The sequence below is a fragment of the Zosterops lateralis genome, assembly GCF_965231275.1.
Source record: "Zosterops lateralis genome assembly, chromosome: 20".
Lineage (NCBI taxonomy): Eukaryota > Metazoa > Chordata > Aves > Passeriformes > Zosteropidae > Zosterops > Zosterops lateralis.
In genome coordinates this window covers 9,397,398-9,414,810 of record NC_139780.1, presented here as the reverse complement: position 1 = coordinate 9,414,810, position 17,413 = coordinate 9,397,398, and the positions used below count along the sequence as shown (strand labels likewise).

Sequence of the window (17,413 nt, the reverse complement as noted above, 5' to 3'; positions counted from 1 at the left end):
ACACCAACAAAACAAAACAAAAAAAACCACCCCAAAACACACACACAAAAAAAACACAAAACAAAAAAAAAACCAAACAAAACCCCCCAAAAAACAAAACAAAACAAAACAAAACCCCAACCAAACAAACCCAAAACCCAAACAAAAAAAAAAAAAAAAAAAGAAAAAAAAGAAAAAAAAAAAAGAAAAAACCAAAACACGACACCAGCAGCCAGCAGCGCAGCGCTCTCCGCGGGCCGGCGGGGCGGGCGCGGGGCGGCGCTGCTCGGCTCGGCTCGGCTCGGCTCGGCTCGGCTCGGCTCGGCTCGGCTGGGCTCGGCTCGGCTCGGCTCGGCTCGGCTCGGCTCGCTCGGCTCGGGCTCGGGCACGGCTCGGCTTTGCTCGCTCGGCTCGGCTGGGCTCGGGCGGGCTCGGCTGGGCTCGGGCGGGCTCGGGCGGGCGGTGCGGGGCGGGCGCGGCGCTCCCGCTCCCCCTGCGCGGGCCCCGGCGCGGAGCGGGCGCGCCCGGCGGAGTTACATTGTTGGAGTTTGCCACAACTCCGCGGCCTCGGCTGCGCGGGGCCGCCGCTGCGGGGCCGCCGCTTCCCCGCTGCCTCCTCCTCCTCCTCCCTTCCTCCCTCCTCCTCTTCCCTCCTCCTCCCCCTCCTCCCCGTGGGTGTTTTTTTTTTTCTCTCTCTCTCCCCTCCTCCCCTGCTCTCCCCCCGCGCTGATTTCCCTCCCCTCCGCCCGCCCTGCCCGTGTGTTTTCGCCGCCGCTCTCGCCGAGCCCCTTGGCATGAGTTAAGCACCAGCCATGGACACCAAACACTTCCTGCCGCTGGGTGAGTTCTGTTCCGAGAGATCCTCCGTTCCTGCCGCGGGGGGTGGGGGGTGCTCCGGGACGGTAAAACCAGCGCCTTGTCCTGCCGCCTTTCCCCGGCCCGGCTGCGCTGCCCTTCCAGCGGCGGCCGGGGATGCGCTGCCCCTTCCCCGGGGGCCGGAGCGGCCCGGCCCGGCCCCTGCCCCGGCCCCTGCCCCGGCCCCTGCCTTGGAGTCGCTTATTTTTGTTTTGGTTTGCTCTTGGGCTTTTTTGGTGGTGTTTTGTCTTTTTTTTTTTTTTTTTTATTTTTTTTTTTTTAATCCCTGCGTGCCGCAGCCGGGCCGCGGGCGGGGAGCGGAGCCGGGCCGGGCTGAGCCGGGCCGGGCCGGGCCGGGCGGGCAGCGGCCCCAGCGGCGCTCCGGGACGGGGCAGCGGCAGCCGGCACAGCCCCCTCCCTCCCTCCCTCCCTGCCCGCGGCTCGGGGCTCGGCGGCGCTCAGCCTTGTGCTTCCCCCTCTTGCCTTCCTTCTCCGTTCATTTATTTATTTATTTATTCTGTAATTTTTGACTTTTCTCCTTTATTATTATTTTTCCCTCTCCCCGCGGCATCCGGGGCGCGCAGCCGGCCCCTCCGCTCGCCCCGCCGGCTGCCAGACCCGGCCCGCCGCGCTGGGACCCTCCTGCCTTTTTGTTCTTATTCCTCCCCCCTCCCTTCTCCTTTAGCTGCGTTTTAAAACCTATTTCCAACCGGAGTTTGCCATCGTTTCGGTGACTGAGTCAAGTCCTGGCTTGTAAGGGCGAAATGCCTCCCGCGTCTGGCTTCCAGGAGAAGTGATATTGCAGAGCTCAGTCTTCGGGCTGGGGGGAAGAAAAGTTTGAGCGAAGTCGCCTGGCGCCAAGTCCGGGCGAGGGGAAGAGGGGCCGGCGCTGCCATCCCTGTCCCCGCTCAGCCCTGGGGCTCCCGGCCGAGTGACACCGTCCCTTCTGCCTTCTCTGGGCTGGAAATCTGTGCTCAGCCTCTCCAGCCTGCGCTGCTGGGTTTTGTTTTCTTTCTTTCTCTTCTTTTTTTTTTTTTTTTTTTTTTTTTTTTTTTTTTTTTTTTTTTAAATTTTTTTTTGCTTGTTTTGTTTACAAATTGCGACTTCAGTTGTTCGTTTAAAAGAGCAGAATAAACACAACCGACCATCACAAGGTCTCTGGCAAGCCCAGCTCGCTGAGAGGGTTCCCAGGGCTGTGGTGGTCTGGGGGCTTGGCCAGGGAGACCCTGCCCTGTGGGCTGGCAGAGCTGTGGGTGGCATCTCCGTGCCCCCCAAAAATTCCAGTTTCACAGTGCCCCTCGTTGGCTGGGAGGTGGGAGATGCTGCTGGGGCCAAAAAGCATCTCACCTGCAGTGGGTCCTGATTCCAAATCAGAGCAGCTCCTTTTGCCTGGGGCTCATCCCAGCAGAAGGTGCCTCTCTTGCCTCACTGGAGCGAGGGGTGTCTCCTTGGGGGATTCACATTTCCTTGGATGCTCTTGTGGAAGACAGCCCGGATCTCTGTTGATCCAGGCAGGCCTCTGTGTATGTTAACAGTGTCTTCTGTCAGTCCTGAACTCTCCTCTTAGGCTGTAAATGCTAAAATATCTGTCCTGTTATTAGTCAGGTTGGTTTGAGGGGGTAGCAGGGTGAGAGTCTGTGTGACTGCTGGCTCGGGGAAAGGTTTTCACGCTGGTGCAAGTAGAAAACAAGTGATTTATCTGCTCCTTGAGCAATGTGTGCGTGGTGGGGCCGTGCCACACACTGTGCACACACCAGGAGCATCCCCAGGGAAAGCAGGACAGCTATACTGGGGGAGGTTAAAACTTGTCTCAGGAGAAGATCCATCTGTCTGTGGGAGCTGCTTGGGGTGTGTGGTCTGGGGTTGTGCTGCTGCAGGAGAGACTCCTAAACTTTACGTGCTGGTCTTTTGGTCACTGATGATCAGGAAAAGTCCCTTTGGCTGCGAGGGATGTGGTTGCTGCAGGTTTTGGAGGGGGAGATCTTGGTCCTGCTCTGGGCAGTGCAGGCAGGTTGTGTCTAAAAGCTTGTGAGCAGTTTGTAGGATTGAGGGGAATGTGAACTGAGACCTCCCCAGTGAAGCCAGAGCGGAGCTGGATGAGCCATGGGGCCTTGTTTGAGGTAGGATGGTCCAAAACCCACCAGGTCCCAACTTTGCAGAGCCCTGGAGTGTTTCACCAACCCTGCCTCACGTCGGTTTTGGGAGCTGGTGTTGGAAAAACCCAGGGGAGACAAGCAGCCCAGCTGGTGGGGTTTGTTTCCCTGCACACCAGTAACAGGCCTGAGCTGGGGAACAGCAGCAGCACGGCCAAAATCCGACCCCGTTACTGCGTCGCCATCAAAATCTCAGCTCAGTTTGGCCCAACAAGGCCAACCTGGTGGTGGTTCCTGGCCAAGTCCTGCCCGTGGTTAGACTCAGATAACCCTGCTGATGTCACGGCTGGAAGTGTGGCCAGCACTGGGCACTTTTAATAGTAGTATCTCATTTTCCTGCTTCTCTGGAGAGCTGCTGGCAGATGCCAGCCAGAGGCTCCCAGTGAGGACAGCACGTCCCTGGGCATCTCCCAGGCTGGCTGCTGTCCCCAGTCTGCCATCCCACTGCCGGGACAACCTGCAGCCTGGCACGGGGGCTGTGGGCACAGGTCCCTCCACAGCCCTGGTGAAGGTTAAAACACCTCAGGGTCCAGCAGATGCTGCCTTAGAGCCATCTGGAGTCACAGTCCTGCCTTTATTAGGCTTAGCTTCTCCGGGCTGTCCAGCTTTTGCTCCTCTGTCTTGTGCCAGGTCTCCAGGAGGAGGAAAAATGTAAAAAAAACCTGTGGGGCAAGGGCTTTTGAGGCTGTGGGATCACCTCTGGTGGGGTGGATGGGCTGAGGTCAGGCTTTATGGGGCACTGATGTGCAGACCAAGGACTCAGTTCTTCAGAGCTTGTTCTGTGACTTTTACAATCCTCTCAGTGCTTTGTTTCCCCTCTGCCCGTTCCCTGGGTATCTCTGGGGAGGAGAAGAGGGGTGGTGGGTTTGGGGAGCTCTCCCTCAAGGCTCCTCTTTGTGGGGGAACAAACAGTTAACGGGTGTCCGGGGCCGGCGCTTCCCTCCGGAGGTCACTGCCGAGGGTTGTAACCTCTGCTTGTAACCTCTGTGTGTCCCTCTTCCCACCCTGCAGCCCTGCCAGGGCCGGCTGCAGCTGCTCAGGATGTGGGGTGAGGACTGGCCGTGCCGTGCCGGGGCTGCAGCAGGAACATCTCCTGAGGAAAACAGCAAAACAACCCCGTGTGCCCAGCTGGGACAGCCCAGGGCCTGGGGGCTGCTTCCTGTGGGAGTGTGAGCATCCATCAGCCACCCTCATCCCTCATCCCATGGGCTGGGGTGAGCCTTGATGCTCCCTCTGTCTGTTTGGGACCTCAGCACCATGCTCAGTCCTGCTCTTTATACCAGAATATCTCTGTATGTCAGGGATTGACAGCTGATGGGACTGTCCTCAGGGAGGAGAACTTCTGAGAGGTGTAGGAGGCGTCTGAGCATCCTCAGTGAGGAAGGAGGAATCCTCTGCCCCACATCTGGCTGGCTCTGTGGGGCTGCTGGGCTGGAGCAGGGCCTGGTAGGAGCAGGAGATGAAGTCTGGTTGTGTCCTGGTCTGGAGCCTCGTGGAGGGCTCGACCTCTCCTTGCTGACATATGCAAAACGAGCTGGGAAGGAATTCCTGCCTTTTCCAGAATTTGGGGCTGTGACAGTGAAATAAATCCTCAGGAGCGTCCCTGAGTTTATTCCATGTCGTCCTGCTGTGTTGGAGGGAGCATTTGTGCTCCTCAAATTTAGGGCATTTTATTTATTTAAAAGAGAGCGGGGGAGAAAGCCACAGAATTTGAGTTATTCATTGCAAATATTATTATTGGCGTTTCGCTCCTGTTGAGGGGGAAAAAAAACCCAACAAGGGGGGAATCAAAACATTTCAGTGGAAAATACACCCTGGCTTTGTCCCACCCACATCTTCAAGGCAAAAATAAATATTTATTAAGAAATGGGTTGAAAACCTTTTTGTTGAGTATTGTTTTCTGGGAGCAGGGGTGGGTTGCCATATGCCACCGGGCTGAATTTTAGGGTTTTTTGCAGGATGGTTAAGGGAAGAAACAAACAGAGGAGCCGTGGGTGCTGCAGGGCTTTGGGATGTGCTTTGGTCCTGCCTTGTCCATGGGCTGTGTGTTCCTGTGAGCATCCTGGTGCCTTTTCCCGGGGATTGCGTGTGCTCAGAGTATTCCCCGAGCTCCCAGCTGCCTGAAATCCCCGAATCATTCCTGCTATAAATATCCCAGCAGTGAGACAGCAAGAGCTGGTGGCCCTTGGCGAGGGGGTTTAACAGGGGTGTGGTGACACTGAGGGGTCCCTGTGCCCCAGCTGGGCTCCTCCACTGAGCCAGAGCCTGGGATCCCTCTAACCCTGCTGGCCAAGTGCTGCAGGGACCTTCCCTGCGAGCTGGGCAACCTAACTGGGCTCTAATTAATCCTCCTCTGGCTCTGATCCCTGTGTCAGAGCCATCATCACCTCCCATGGCGAGGGGAGGAACTGGGGCTCTCCTGGCTCTGACCTGTGGAGGGATCTGGGCATTTCAGAGGGGTGCTGGGGGCTGTGGGAGGATCTGGGCACTCTAGAGGGATGCTCAGAAGTATCAGGGATGCTCAGAAGTGTGGAGTGATGCTCAGAAGTGTCAGAGATGCTCAGAAGTGTCAGAGATGCTCAGAATTGTGGAGGGATGCTCAGCACCATGGGGATGCTCAGTGGAAGGCGCAGGCAGCCGGCACGGGATCCATCCCAGCACTTCACTAATTGCTTCCTAAAAGGCCCAGGTGGGCTCTCCAAGTCAGTCGAGCTACAAAGCAATAGGGGAGGCAAGCCTGGGTGGTTTTATTTTAATTGATTTTGTCAGGAGTTGCTGTATTTTATTACATTTAAAGACTAGACTCTGGAATAACTTTGAACGTTTGACACGCACACAAAAAGCAGCTTTCTGACATTTTCCTCTTTGCTTGTCTTTTATTTTATTTCTCCCCTCTCCTCCTCCTCAAAGGGAAGCGTGTGCCTGGAGGGAGGACAGAGGAGGAGGAGGGAGGAGCGGTTGTGTCTCTCCAAAGGCTGCTCCAACATCAAGGCAGCGCGAAGCAGATGAAATAATATTGCAAATAAGGATTTTAAAAAACCCTACAGAAGGATCCCCACACATGCCAGCCAGCTCAAACTGCCAGAAGATTTTCAGACAGAAGCAATTTAGCCTGGGAAAACGCTCTATTGTTGAGATGGAAACTGGCTGCGAGAACTTGCCTTTTCTGACAAGGTTTGGCTTAGAAAGAGCAAAGCAAAGTCAAGGAAACAACCTGAGTTTTTATTTAGAGGGGAGGGAGCTTTTCAAAATGGAGGGTGTTTTCTGAGATAAACAGGGAACAATTCCCTTGCGAGAAAGGGAAGAAAGGGCTCAAATTAAGCCCAAATGCAGCTCCTCTCCTTTGAAATTTTGTTTAACGTGGAGTTAAAAAATAATCCTGTTCAAACAGACCATTCGTAAGCACAAAATGCTTGGGCTTTTTTTTTTTTTTACTCCCCCCCCCCTTTCTTTCCCTTTTCTCTGACTGTGATCCACAATAAAAGTTCCAAGGTTGCACCTCGGGGCTGTAATTCTGGTCGCAGCTGTGCCCGTGCCAGCTCCTGCCTCTGCACATCAGGAGGGGATGGATGTTGCCTCCAAAAACTCCTCGGTCTGCCCAGATGACACAGATACAGGGTAGGAAACTGAGGCACGTCTGAGCTGGGAACAGGGCCCGGAGCGAGGGCGTGGGGTGGTTGTGAAAGCTCGGCAGAGCTGAGCCCTCTGGGATGGCAGCTCCACACAGCCCTCCTGGTCCAAAAAAAAAAAAAAACACCCCCAAAGCTGCTTTTTGGCCCAGGAGCAAAGAAAAGCTCCCAGGTGGGGTTTGTGGGCGAGCCAGGTGCTCCCAAAGCACAGGGCAAAGAAGAAACACCCTAAAGATTGGGGTAATTAAGCAGCAGGATGAGAACTGGCATCCCCTTCTGCTCTAGCAGGAGATAATCCCTGGCACTGTGGTCATTGCTCCTTCTTCCATACCCTGGGGGATTTGATTTTTTAGTCAAAGATTTGTTTTTTTGGATGGGCCATGAGTGGAGGTTAGTGGTGTGTTTGGGTCTTGCCTGAGTCTTTCCCTGGATCCCATCAGCTGCAGGATGGCTGCAGAGCCAGGAGATAAAAGGAGCAATGGAGGTATTGGGGACCAATAAAATGGTAATGGGATTCCCAGCTGCTTGTTACTTCTCATGGGCTCCTCTTTTTGTGGAGTTTTGGCTTTCTTCAGCTTTACAGACTTGTGGAAAAAAAAAAAAAAAAAAAGGAGAAAAACCCAGGGAGGGGGAACTGAGGGAGCCTCCTGAGATTTACAGCCCCCTCATGTCGGGGAGCAGATCCTTTGTGCTGCCAGGAGCTGATGAGGGAGGGATGCCCCGTCTCGTTTCAGCTGGGCGGGAAGGCAGAAACATTTGATTATTGTTTTTCCATTTCTGGCTGATAAGTGACTGCTGGAGGAGAGTTGTTTTCTTTCTTCCTTTTTTTTTTTTCTTTCCCTTTGCTGTGAACTCTGTGGGCTGCTGCGAGACAATTTTGTTGTGGGCAGCTCGTCTCCTACGTGCCCGTCCCGCAGCCGCAGTGAGGCAATGGCAGTGGTGAGGCAAGAGCGGAAGGAGAAGTGCAGGAGGGGATGAGCTTCCAGCCAAAATCCAGCCAAAATCCACCCTGAGGCACGGAGGTGGCAGGAGGAGGGGTGAACTTCCAGCCAAAATCCACGCTGAAGACATGGAGGTGGCACAGGTTGGGATGGAGGAGCTGAGCGAGTGGGATGGTGAGTGGTGGCAGAGAAGAATTGGATCAGAGAGGCAGGAGCAGAGCCAGGGGCATCACATTGAGCTGGGAGAGCTGTTTTCCTGCTCCTGGGGATGTGAAGGATGGGTGAGAGAGGTTTGCCAGTGCTGCAGCTTCCCTGCCCTGCTCCCAGATGTGCAGGTGGGGGCTCTTGGAAAAGGGAGATCAAAGAATGAGAAATGTGCTTTCTGCAGTGGTCATCCTTACCAGACTGAACTGGGCTCCCCTTCTGTCCCCACCCCGTCTTTTTTCTGCCCCATTTGTGGGAGATGAGTGATTTTATCAGGCCTGGGGAGCTGTGGCTCTGCGGGCTGTGGAGGAGCTGTGGTCTCTCACAGTGTGGAGCAAGTGCTGGGTCATGCTGGGGATGCTCGAGCACACTGTGGTGGGGAAATCCATGATCCCACACCGCATCCCATCGGTGTTGGGGCTGCTTCTGGAGACCCCTCAGACCCTACAGCAGCCCTGGGGGGGATGTTTAGTGGGGGAGCAGGAAATAGGGGTACCAAGGAGGGCACCTGTGAGAGACCAGGTGACTTGAGCGAGTTGAAAGCCGCTGCCTCGGAGCTCTGCACCTGCGTGACCAACCCTCCCTGCTGACCTGCACTTGTTCAAGTGTGACTTTCAATTGATCATAAAAATCCAGCGTGATTCACAGTGTTCCTGCCCTGCAGCCTGCCGGGCTCTGTCTCTCCTCATTCACGTAGCGTGAGAGAGCAGATTGCCCTCCAGTTCATCCTGCTCAGCCTTAATGGGGAGCCGCTGCTTACTGGGGCTGCTCCCCCCACACACTCCTGGAATGTATTAAAGACAGTGGCTTAGCATTTTAATTTAGGTTTTTTTTCACCTCAAATGCATGAAGAAAACTCCTCTCCAGGCGAGCTCCCAAAGCTTGGGATGTGGGGAGAAGGGAGGGAGGTGCAGCTCCATCCCGGCGCAGCCCCCGCGTGCGTGCGTGTGGCTCACAGACAGTGAAATTGCACCCTAGAGTTATAAAGCAATTGTCTAGCTCAGCAGCAGAATGAGCATGAAATGGTGCAGAAAGCAACTAAATAAAATTGGGTAAGGCAGATGCATGAAAATAATGACATCTCTATCCTGTCGTCAGGCGCGCTTGCTCTTCCTCGCTGATAAACTTTTATAACAGACTTTGCATTTATCTTCCCGGGAAACTCTCCTGCCGTGGAGATGTGTGTGGGTGTGGGGTGAGCCCCTGCACCCCCTCTCCCTTTTTTTGGGGCTGTACATCCCTGCCTCTCTCCTCCCTTGCTGCTCTCCCTGTCTCTCTCTCCCTTTTTTTTGTTTTCAGAGTGGGGTTTTTATGCTCAGTCGAACACCAAAGCGATAACCTTTGCGACTTCATTTCCTTTCTGCTGGCCGTGCCAGGCTGAGGAAGCCCTGTGAGCTGGTGGCTCTCAGGGTAGCTTCCCATGTCCCGTGCAAATGGGCTGAGGAGATGCTTTCCTGGTTTGCTCTCACTTTGGAGTTTTCTCCTTTTCCCTGTAAGGATGGGATCGAGCAGGGTGTTGTGTGGGGTTTAGGACACCACAGCAGGGATGGAACTCCAGGTTGGTGCACTGGCTCTGTCATCCCTCCTCCCTGGTGATGGCTGGTGACACCAGGGCCACCTGCTCCCACACTCTTTATTTATCCAGCTGAGTGGATTAAAATGCTCCCAGTTTGGGCCTGGAGAATTGACTTCAGCTGTGATTCCTCCCCAGCCTTTCCCCTGGGCTCTGTGCTGCTGTCCCTGCTCTGACAGTGCCTTGGAGTTGTTGGCCTCAGCTTCCCCACACTCCCCGGAAGCTGAGGCTTCCAACACAGTCCAGTGTTTTGCTCGTTTTGTGCCAGGATCCCCGTGGAGACTGGGAACAAGCTGCTCCTCTTCCCACCCAAGAGGCCCTTTAGGTGACATTAGGGCTGTGTCCCTGCTGTCCTCATGTCCTCCTGGCCCTGATGGCATCGCTGGGCACTGCTCCACATGTTTGTGGTGCTGGGGATGCCCTCTGTGAACAGGGTGCTGCCTGCCTGCTTTGGAGGGCTCAGGACTGAGCTGCTCATGGATTATTTCCCTTGTCTGCAAGGAAAAAAATCAGCCCTGCGCTGTGCTGGAGGTTGGGGCTCACCACCCAGCTCCTCTGCAGCAGAATCTCCATGGCTGACTTTGCTTTGCTGGGATGTGTCCCTGGAGTCCCAGATTAGCTGCTCCAGTGCCTGCCCATCACACGCAGCCCAGCGTGGATCCCATGGGTGGGCTGGAGCCACGTCTTGGCTGCTCAGCCCCGGAGCACAACAACACAGGACGCGGCATTTTCCCCTCCTCCTGCACAAGCCCAGCTCCTCTGGAGTGAGGCAGAGCAGGAGGTTTCCTTGCAGGGATTTTTCTGGCTCTGGGCAGGCAGATGCCAAAGCCCTGCCAGCTTTTTTTGCTGGTGTGGTTCCACAGCACCAGAGCAGCGAGGAGGAGGAGGGAAATGCACGCGTGCAAAAATCAGTGTGAAAGCATAAATCAGGCCAAGAGTGAAAGGTTGAAGAAATCCAGAGGAAGCAGAGCGATGTGCGTGATAGAAGGAGGTTTCCTGTACCTACAGAGGCCACCCAGGCTCCCTTCCTGCCGGGGCAAACCAAAACTTTCTGCACCCCTAAGCAAATTGTGGTTGGCTGCTCGGGCACGCTGTGAGCCGGCCGTGCCAGCCTGGGTGTTAATGCCTGGTGCTTTACAGGCTGCTCTCCCCAGCCCCTGCCCTGGGGTTTATTTATAGGATGCCCAGGCAGATCCTGGGAAGCAGTGCAGTTGGGAGCAGGACTGGAAGGGTCGGATGCAGTGCTGCCCTAAATCCACATCCTCTCCACTGTCATCCTTGCTGGTTTTGTCCACTGTGCTCCTCATCAGGGCCCGGACATCAGAGGGGCTCCAGGAAGAGTTAAGGCTCCTGGGACAATTACCTGCAGGCTCCTATTTAAGCACTTAGGAAGGCTTAGCTGATCCCAGCTGGAGATAGCTGGCCCCAGGCCAGCGGGTACCTGTTGTGTGCAAATCTGGGAGACTTTAAACAGCGGTTCAGAGCCAGGACTGGCTGGGAGCAGGACCCCCAGAGGGCAATTTGGGGTGGCTGCTGCTGGCACCCCGAGTTACACCCTTGCCAGTACATTCCTCTGCTGCTTATAAGCTTGGGAGACCCAGATTTCCTTGGCTAAGGGGTTTTTGGCAGCGTTTGGAGATGTGTTTTGGTAGCGGTGCTTTGCCTTGGAGTGTCACCCTCCTCTCCGAGGGGGAAAACCAGCAATTCCCTTCTGGCAGGTTTGTGCCTCGCCCGTGGGGCAGGTTTGTTCTGTGGGAATCAGAGGCCATCCGGCTTTGCTGGGCTCGGGCTCTCGCTTTTCCCACTGTGTTTTCCTGCCTGGGGTGGCTGAGGGGTGCTGGGCGCCGCTCCCTGCGGGCACCCGGGGCGCTCCTCCGGTTATCCCGGTGTTGAGCCATGGGAGCTGGGGCTGGGCAGGCAGGGAAAACCACGTCTGGCCAGGTTTCACGGCCTCTAGGTGTGTGCAGGAAATGTTGCAGGGCAGGGATTTCTTGCAGCAGGCCCTGGGTGGCAGGTAACAAACAGCAAGGTGCCCATCTGGAGCCCCCACCCACGCACACCAAGGGAGGCTCCTCCTCTCCCGGCGCCTTCCTGAAACCCTGGGCCAGCTCAGGGGATCTTTGGCTGGTCCAGGAATGCTCCAGGTCTCTTTCTTGGAGCAGTTGAACTTGCTCTCAAAGGGTGGAAGGTGCAGCACCATGCCCTGGGGACACAGCTTGGTGGAGGTCAGCAGCACCCCAGGAATGGTGTTGGGGGGGCCAACACTCAGGGCTTTCCAAAGCAGGCAAACCTTAGGGTACAGCCTGGGAAGCAGTGCCATGGAGGGTGAAGCTCATCCTGGCTCATCCCTGAGAGCAGAGAGATGCTCCAGTCCTGCCCAAAATCTGGGAACCCCAGAGCAGCCCTTTGTAGGGAGGACAGTGGGGTGGAAGAGTGCTGGGTAGGAAGGGGTGAGCCTGGAGCTGGGTGTAGGGATGTGCCTGCAGGGTGGGAACAGCCGGTCCTGCCAGTTCTCCCAGGCTCTGGGAAGTCCCTCGAGCTGCAGTTGAGGCCAGGATGAGGTCCCTGGTCCCTCTCTGCCACCACTTCCAAGGGCTCTTCCTTGGCTGCTCAGTTTTAAGTCTTTGAGAGCACAGGCTCTGGGAGAACACCCAGAAAGCCTGGCCCTGGCCGGGAGTAAAAGCCAGTTCTGTGTGGGAAGGAAAGGCAGAGCCAGTGCACTCCAAATTCAAAGCACCTTTACAAATGAATAAGGTAGAAGTGACTCTACAAAAAAAAAAAAAAAAAAAAAAAAAAAAAAAAAAAAAAAAAAAAAAAGAAAACACACCAAAACCCAAAAAAGCCAGCCCCAATCCATTGAGCTGCCCTGTAATTGTCAATGTGGAAATCAGGGGCACATGAGGACTTGCAGCGAGGGATTAAATCCACAGCCTGATTTCCAAAGTGCAGGAAACAGGCTCTCAGCACTGGTTTTGGGGGTCCCATGGACCTTTTTGTCAGGATGGGTTTTTGTGGACCCCGTGGCAGGATCTGGAGCTCAGCATTGATTCCATCGAGTGGCTTCAAGATTGTGTCGGTTTAACCAAGGACTGGGATTGACTTGCAGTGATTTGCTGACTTTATTATTAAGACAATGATGGGGCTGAGCTGGAGGAGAGGGATTTTAGTGTTCTCTGCCTGGTGGGATGACTTGGAACAGCACTGGCAGCACTTCCCCAATTTTTGAGCCCTTTTTGCTTTGAGGAGGTAAAATCCTGAATGCACCTTGAGGGTTCATTGAGGAGAAGGACTTTCCATCCCAGCTCTTGGCCCTGTCAGTAGCTGCAGAAGAAGAAGGTTATAAGGAGCTATTCATCATTGCAATTATTTTATTAAGAGAACATTGTGTGCTTGGGAGCTGGAAGAGATGGACCTTTGGGATGTTTTCAGTATTATAAATACAGGTTGGTTACATCACCCAGCTTTTAAAAAATGGTGAGAGAGGATTTGCAGACAACCTTGGAGAGGAGAGCCAGGTGGCTGTTCCCAGCAGGGACAGCAGTGCCACTTGTCTCTGCCTCTCCCTCAGGAATGAGGAGAGAAATCTCTGGGCTCTGCCAGGAGACAATTTCAGTCTGTTCTGGCCATGCTGGACTCCTTAGGGACAGGCACAGCATTCCCACATGAGGTGGGACAGCACAGCGCTGCTCCCGGAGCCTCACGCTGCCAAACCCCAAAATGCTGCTCTGGGGGCTGGCTTGCAGATTTCTGTCCTGTGCAGGTTTTTCAGGGGTCACCCACCTTGGTGCCACCTCTCCCTGCTGTGCCAGGGCTGGAGGCTGGTCCCTCTGAGGCTGGCACCTCCGGGTGCCTTATCGCGGCCGCGCGCCGGGGTAAAGTCCACCATGGGAAAATGCCTGGTGGACTTTTAACTGGAGTCCTCTGGAGAGCCCAGCTTAGAAAGCTTTAACTGTTTCGTGGCAGTCTCTGCTGGAAGGTGAAGAGGGAATGGAGGAGAGGATGATGGGCTGCCCAGCTGGGGTCAGCTGCCTGCAGCGAGGGCTCACCCCACCAGGGTGGTCGTGGGGACCGTGCCAGCTGTTCATGGGGTCACCACTGCATGTCCCCACCCTTCCAGTGGCTTTGCTGTCATAGCCTCAGCTCTTGGCCCAGTTGTGGGCTCCCAAAATGCTGCTTTGGGCATGTAGGGGATGCTCTGGGGTCACTGACTGTGCTCCTCAGAACACAGCCAGTGTCCCTGCCCTGCCCTCCCTGCTGCTGTGAGGCCCCAAAGCATGAACCCCGTGAGTGGGGAGGAATGGGCATCACTCTGCAGCATCCTCACCTATGGGAAGCTGCATCTAGAGGTTGAAAGGGGCCTTGGCACTGCCATTTTTGCTGTCCCACACTCTGGTTTTGCCTCCTGCTTTAAACCCCTGAGTGTCTGGTGGGATTTATTTCAGCATCTTCATCCTTCTTCCATTTGCCCTTTCCCTTGCTTTTGTTTTGCAGCTTTTTTTTCCCCCTCCAAGGTGTGAGTTGTTTGCTCTGGGTGGGTCTGTGAGCCCTGAGCAGGTCCCCACTGCCAGCCCAGCTGGTGACAGCAGCACAACCAAGCAGCCACCTCACTGTGTCGTGGGATGATCAACCCACTCTCAGTGGGGACAGGGCCAGGGAGTGCTCCCAAAGGGATTTACAGAGGAAAATTCATACAGTGTAGGATTTTTGTCCATGGAGAACAGCTCAGCATGGCTGCCTGTCTCTGCAGGCACAGCTCAGTGGGGCACTGAGGAAGCTCCCCGTGTGCCACCAGCTGTGCCCTCAGTGGAAGTGATTCCCGGGAGAGAAATCCCCACTGTGGAAGCCTTTATTACCGGGCAGAACTAGGTTTGTTTTGTTTATCATCCATTTACTTGGCTTTGGAGGCAAGCCCAGAGTTCTCCAATTTTGTCTGTGTGGATGTGTGATTTATTAGGATTCAGGACTGGAGTTTCTTTTTTTCTTTTTTTTTTTTTTCCCCCTCTGGTTTAATTTCACTTCCTCAAACTGACAGGCTGTTCGAACAAACTTCTTTTGGATAATTTCCTCTATAGTTTTAAAGGGCCTCCTAAAAATAAAAGAGACACCATTGCAACATGGTCGATAATTAAAACAATGCCTCGTTGACCGGCCTAGGCCCTGATTTCGGTAATGGAGAAAGCTCAGAGGGCAGGAAAAAAAAAAAAAAAAAGAGTTGGGTTTTTGGGTACTTAGAGCTTTTGACAGCACTTGAGGGCTGGCTGGCTTGGCTTGTTTGGTGTGTGATCCCAGGCACACTTGGGCATGTTCTCCCCATCCGCATGCGAGCACTCCATTAACAGCGCCGTGCGTGCCTAAACCCCTGCCAGCTCCTGCTCTGCCTTCCTCCCCTTGGCTCGGGCTGTTCTGCAGCACTCAGGAAGAGGGAGGGGGAAAAAAAAAAATCCATTTAAGAAACGCTGGAAAATGTAATGGGAGCCTGCAGAGAGCAGGGAGCAGGTAGGCGAGGGCAGAGCACCTGTAGCTGCCTTGAGCCGGGTTTGCTGGCGGGCTGTGCCCGGGGTTTTTTATGAGGATTTCGCAAGCCTGGGTTTCGAAATGGCTCAGAGAGGGTTTTTTGCTGGGCGTTCTCCCCGGCCCTGGCGCCGGGAGGTGCCGGGGAGCCCCGGCAGGGTTGGGGGTACTCAGGGTCCTGAGGGGCTGTGCCTGTCAGCACCCAGATTGAGATGAAGGAAAACTTCCTTTCCCACTGTCCCAGCTATAAAAGCATGAGAGAGGGAAAGAGAGAGAGAGAGAAAGATTTCCCCCAGGGATCAGCAGTGATAAAAAGGCTCTCTTTTGAAAAGCAGTGAGAGAAAAGAAGTGTGTCTAATCCTCACAGAGAAGAAAGGGGGAACATCCCTCTGCTGTGAGCTGGGCAGAGGCTGGAGGGACCCTGGTGTGGAGGCAGCAACCCGGTGCTCCTGCCTGGCCAGACCCTGCCTGGTGCAGGGGAATCCTCTGGGCAGGAGCAGAGAGGAATTTTATTTCCTGGGGTCCATTTGGGTGGGCTCGGAGGAGCTGCTGGGAGCTGAGTGCTGTGGGCAGGGTGAGGGCAGTGGTGTGAGGGCTGGGGAGATGCTGCTGGCTCATCCCCGCGTTGCTCAATCCCTGCAGGCGAGCTCTGCTGGCACCTTGCGTGGGAGAGACTCGCACAGATTTTCTTTCCCCTTTTCCCCTTGGCCCCAGGACTGGAGGAGGCTGGAAAGGGGAGCTGCAGCCCCGAGCGAGGAGGGATGTGTGTCCCCAGGGCAGGTATCCCAGGGACTGCTGCAATCCTGGATCCCTTTTTCCCACTGATATGTGGCCGTGCAGCTGGCCCGACTGGCTGTAGCAGCTTCTTTTCCTGGTCCAACCCAGTCACCATTTCTTCAGTGACAACTGCAGTGTCCAGGCTTGGCTCAGGGGCTGCTCTGTCACCCTGTCAGTAAGGGGACAGTGGTGGCTTGGCCACTGGTCCTGTGCTCACCACGTCTGAGCTGAGGCCACCACGGTGCTTTTATTGCTGTTGTGGTTGATGATTTATTTCCAGCAGCATCCGCCCCGTCTTGTGACTTGATTAAAAATTAAAGCAAACAGAACAGAGTGGATTGGTGTGGCTGCTGTGAGCCCAGGGTCCTTTCCCTGAGCCCTGTGGGGTTCCCAGCCCATGGAGTGGCACAGGGAGATGTAGGAATGGGAGGGAAAAGGTGGATGGCAGTAGAATGACCTGTCTGGCCAGGAGGGGATGGAGAGGTGGGTGCTGGGGTGGGAGCCATCAGTAGGATCAGGATCCTTTCACAGACTGTAGAGCTTGTGAATGTTTATTTATATCTCCCTGAGCTGAATGATGGTAATCCCCGGCCAATAAAGTCCTCATTAGGGTGAAATTAATGAGTTTATGTTTCAAAATACGACAACAACAAAAACACTCCAACCCACAACCCTCAGAGGGAACTCCGTCAGGAAGGGATGGGTGGATGGGGCAGTGGTGCCGTGGAGCAGCTGGGGAGGAAAACCAGGCTGGCATCGGGGTGTACCTGCTCCCTGCAGAGCCTGGTGGGCAGTGGCGAGTCACAGGGATGCTGCAGCATTGGGATGGGCTCTTGGAGAAGGGTTTTGGAGACACCCATCAGCATTTTGCTGTCGGAGGAGCTCGAGTGTGGAGCATCCTTGTGTGCAGGGAGCTCTTAAGCCATGAGGCTTTAGAGACAACACCTATCATGTCTCAGTGTCACTGCTGCCTGTAGACTCTCCTTGGTGGCAGCAGGAAACCAAGGCTGAAAGAAGATCATCCTGGGATGTCACAGCCGACAGCTTCAGCGAGTTTCTGCTCCAGCTTTTGGGGGGCTTTGGCAGAGCCCACCACCCTTTATTTGTGTAGGGAGGGATCCAGTGACTCACAAACCCCTCGCAGAGAAAGGGGAGCAGGAAGTTACCTCACAGCTCTTGTGAAAGACAGAAGCTGACTTGATACCTGTAATTAAAGCGGGTGTCAAGGAATGAGGTGCAAATTCCTCAGGGGGCATCTCACCAGAGGAAGAGCAGCACCTTCTCCTCTCCAGTCAGGGGCTGGGGAAAGGCTGGTGCTGAGCCCCTGAGGACCAAATGTGAGCCCTCAGCTCCTTTCCTTCCCAGCAGTAAGGAACTGATGTGGATGGCAGGGCCATGCGTGTCCTATCCCCCCACCTTGCAGCTCCAGGCAGCACAAGGGAACCACCAGTGTGGAGCTGTGGGAGTGGGGTGGTGGATCTGCAAAAACCCTCCTGGGAAACGTGTGGGACCTTATGGGAGCAGAGCTGGGAGAGAGTGAAGTGAGGAGGTTTTGGGGTGCAGTTTAGGAATTGCAGGGGAGCAGGGGCAGAAGCAGGTTGTGGAGGCAGCAGTGGGGTGGGATGGTTTGGGGGGGGAGACCTGAGTCTTCACTGGGGTTGAAGGAAGCGCTTGAGGATCCATCCTGCTGGGTGCTGGCAGTGCTACCTGTGCCACCTCCATGGCCTCATTCCCCTGTAGTGCCTGTCTGGCCCCCCCAGCACTGTCTGTGAGGGCAGGGAAACTGAGGCA

At 55.1% G+C, this 17,413-nt stretch overlaps 1 protein-coding gene across 1 annotated transcript in view; it reads left to right on the top strand.

Moving 5' to 3' along the window:
- The first annotated feature begins 705 nt into the window (after window positions 1–705).
- RXRA (retinoid X receptor alpha) overlaps window positions 706–17,413 on the top strand; it is a 100,333-nt gene continuing 83,625 nt past the window's right edge. Inside the window, exon 1 of the mRNA XM_083876112.1 lies at window positions 706–819. Within this exon, the coding sequence (XP_083732238.1) occupies window positions 792–819 (28 nt within the window). The 5' untranslated portion in view covers window positions 706–791. The remainder of the gene's footprint in view (window positions 820–17,413) is intronic.